General features: G+C 38.2%; 1 protein-coding gene across 1 annotated transcript in view; it reads left to right on the top strand.

Moving 5' to 3' along the window:
- Positions 1 to 1222: 1222 nt before the first annotated feature.
- The window catches only part of SARC_04388 (proteasome subunit beta type-6), a 3239-nt gene continuing 794 nt past the window's right edge, over positions 1223 to 3667 (top strand). The window contains exons 1-4 of the mRNA XM_014301784.1: positions 1223 to 1290; positions 1768 to 1899; positions 2608 to 2792; positions 3455 to 3544. Of these exons, the coding sequence (XP_014157259.1) occupies positions 1232 to 1290; positions 1768 to 1899; positions 2608 to 2792; positions 3455 to 3544 (466 nt within the window). The 5' untranslated portion in view covers positions 1223 to 1231. The remainder of the gene's footprint in view (positions 1291 to 1767; positions 1900 to 2607; positions 2793 to 3454; positions 3545 to 3667) is intronic.

Raw genomic sequence — 3667 nt, 5'->3', positions numbered from 1 at the left:
TTATATATATATGTTTATATATATATCTATATATATATAGGTTTATGTATGTAAATATATATATATATTTATATGTATCAAAATTTATTGAAGTATGTGTCGATTATAACACGTGACATAGAATGATATTCGTTCACACTGCTTATTGCACTCATGTGTGGCATACAGCAAACTGTATAAAGGACGATCATGCGTGTTTTCTTGAATTTTTCTCTTTAGTGATCTATTTCATTTTCCATCAGTTTCTGATTTAGTGGTGATTGTGACTGTCATTTACTTTTGGAGAGGTACGTCAGGTCCGCACAACCTGTGCCTGTATCCGATCATCAGCTGGTTGTGTGTTACATGAGCATATATACTTAGTTCATGCTAGTTGTGTGTTACATGAGCATATGTACTTAGTTCATGCTAGTTATGTGTTACATGAGCATATGTACTTAGTTCATGCTAGTTGTGTGTTACATGAGCATATGTACTTAGTTCATGCTAGTTATGTGTTACATGAGCATATGTACTTAGTTCATGCTATTTGTTTGTTACATGAGCATATGTACTTAGTTCATGCTATTTGTTTGTTACATGAGCATATGTACTTAGTTCATGCTAGTTGTGTGTTACATGAGCATATGTACTGAGTTCATGCTAGTTGTGTGTTACATGAGCATATGTACTTAGTTCATGCTAGTTGTGTGTTACATGAGCAAATGTACTTAGTTCATGCTAGTTGTGTGTTACATGAGCATATGTACTTAGTTCATGCTAGTTGTGTGTTACAGGAGCATATGTACTTAGTTCATGCTAGTTGTTTGTTACCTAAGCATATGTACTTAGTTCCTATACGCAGTTTGATGCATGTGTGTAACTAGACGGCTATCTATTGATATCTAACCAGTGTGTTCTACCCATTTATTGTGTATTTGTTCTAGTTTTGTTACACTCTCAACATCGTTTATTTCAAAACAAAAATCAACTCTCGGTGTCTGTTGTATCAGAGAGACTAAAGTTTACATCATTCTTTGGCCCGTTATTTTCGACCTCGTGTGACTTTGCAAACATACAGTGTTAACGCGTTTATAAGTTCATTCTATAGTTCTCGATATCTAACCGTATCCGCTACCTATTTTTAGTTGTACATGTTCGACTATTGCTGAGTGAATTCCATGTTCAAGTATTGCTGTATGTACTTACCTGCCTTGCGATTCATCTACTTCGCTATCCTCAGACCACTATTATGGCCGTAGAATACGATGGGGGTGTGATTATTGGAGCCGATTCAAGAACGACAACTGGGTATGTCCAAGGCCCATGTCCAGCACCTGGTTTTCACGCTGTATACCTTATTCCATGTGTACGTAGACTATATATATAGTGTATGTGTGTATGATATCCTCAAACCGAAAGTCAAATATTATATATATATGTATATATATGTGTGTGTGTGGATATACTTACACACTGTGTCTTGATGGCTGCGTGCGTGTGTTATTAGCTTGGGTAGTCAATATGTGCTGTAGTGATACTGACTGCCCTCATCGAACCAGCAAGTTGATTATTAATGGAACTGTATATATCAGCATGCGCTTAAGTTACATATGTTCTTATATGCGTGTTTCGGTATAGGGCTGAGTTACCAAGGACAATTTACAGTCATTGCCATTTGTTAGTCTTCGTGAGCTCATATATATATATATATATATATTATGTATATGTATATGTGATATACTCCCATACTCATTCATATATTCCTTCTTCGTCCCGCTTACACAGGTCATACATTGCGAATAGAGTGACTGATAAACTAACAATGATCAGTGATAAGATCTACTGCTGCCGCTCAGGGTCCGCCGCAGACACACAGGCGGTTGCCAACTACGTACAATACTACTTAAATATCCATGCGTAAGTCTCTGCCTGGCCTATGGTTGAATACATATAATACAAGCCCCTTGCCAGTTATGTACGATATTATTCAATCATCCACGCGTAGCTTGCTGACGCTGGTTGATCACGTACAAGACTACATATACTCAGACGTCAAAGTCTGCACCCATTGCTGCATGGATGTGAAGCCAATCGCGAATTATGCCGCGTGTATATTCATTTGTACGTTGCTGTTTACTGTTGCATGCCCCTGCGGAGCTACATGATGTGTTGCAGGGTTGTATATAAGCATTGTTATTTTCAGGTATATATATATGTATGTATATATATATATATGTATATATATAAGTCTCCCTGCACAAGGTTAGAGATTTATATCTATCTATCCTCAGTCCCAGCACATCCATGTCCATCCGTAGTAAAAATCCTGCTTATTTCGAGTGTGTTGTAGTGATAGTTGCATCAGTGTTACCGCCCATCACGCCCATCTCTATACTTATACTGAGATAATCAGAAGAATCTGAGTATACATTCTCTGTATATACCAGTAGTAAGTTAAGGTCATGTGACTTGGACCGTCGCCACAATCCAATGTGTCCTCCACCGCAATCATCCCAACGCTCCACTATACCTACACGTACCTTATAAAACCAACAGCCTGTATTCTATTTATAGAACACCACACCATACTCACCCGTATCCCCCCACTCCGTGTTCTATTTATAGCGTGGAGCTGGGCGAGGATCCTCTGGTGAACACAGCCGCCAACATGTTCAAGAGTATCTGCTACAACAACCGAGACAACCTCATGGCCGGTATCATCTGTGCCGGGTGGGACAAGACCAACGGTGGACAGGTATACACCCTCCCCCTGGGCGGCATGAAGGTGCGCCAGCCCTTCTCCATCGGAGGTATGTGTGTGTGTGTGTCGTTACTCGTGATGTGGCATGGGGATGTACACCGAATGGGGTGGGTAGTTGTGTGTGATTGTGTGCCTACGCATGTGTGTGTGTGTGTGTCGACGGCTGGTGTGCTCAGGGATATTGTTAGCGGTGAGTTTACTGAAGTACTTTCCCGGTATGGTTTTTGCTAGCCCTCCTCTATTGGAGGGTTAGTTGTCTAAGGTAACATATATATATATGTGTGTGTGTGTGTGTGTATTTCTATATATATATATATGTGTGTGTGTGTGTCTCTATATATATATATATATATGAATATGTATACATATGTATATGTATACGTATATATATGTATACATTTATATGTATATATATAGATATAGATATAGATATAGCCATAGATACATTAGATATTGATATAGATATAGACATAGATACATTAGATATTGATATAGATATTGATATTGATATAGATGTATTTATATGCTTGCATGTGCGCTGTCAGCGTGAGTTCACCAGCTAATTGAGATAGAGGTATGGTTGACTACCAATAGTTGAACATTCAAAATGCATATTTTTTATCTGTATATCATACTTTTGTGATTCCCTATAACATTTAAGGTTCACAAACAAACTTCGATTCTCACTTCCTATCTCATTTACTAAAACAGGATCTGGAAGTTCTTACATATACGGTTTCTGTGATGCTAACTTTAAGGAGGGTATGACCAGGGAAGAGTGCGAGGTATTCGCAGCCAATGGTGAGTTAATCAGTTTATAGCTATATATTAATGTATATTTAAGACAGCAGTACGCGCTGTAAGAACAACAAGTATATATATATATATATATATAGTGCGTGTGCGTGTGCGTGTGCGTGTGTG

Source organism: Sphaeroforma arctica, assembly GCF_001186125.1.
Source record: "Sphaeroforma arctica JP610 unplaced genomic scaffold supercont1.244, whole genome shotgun sequence".
NCBI classification, from domain to species: domain Eukaryota; class Ichthyosporea; order Ichthyophonida; genus Sphaeroforma; species Sphaeroforma arctica.
Note: the sequence above shows the minus strand (reverse complement) of the source record. Positions and strands in the feature narration are given on the sequence as shown.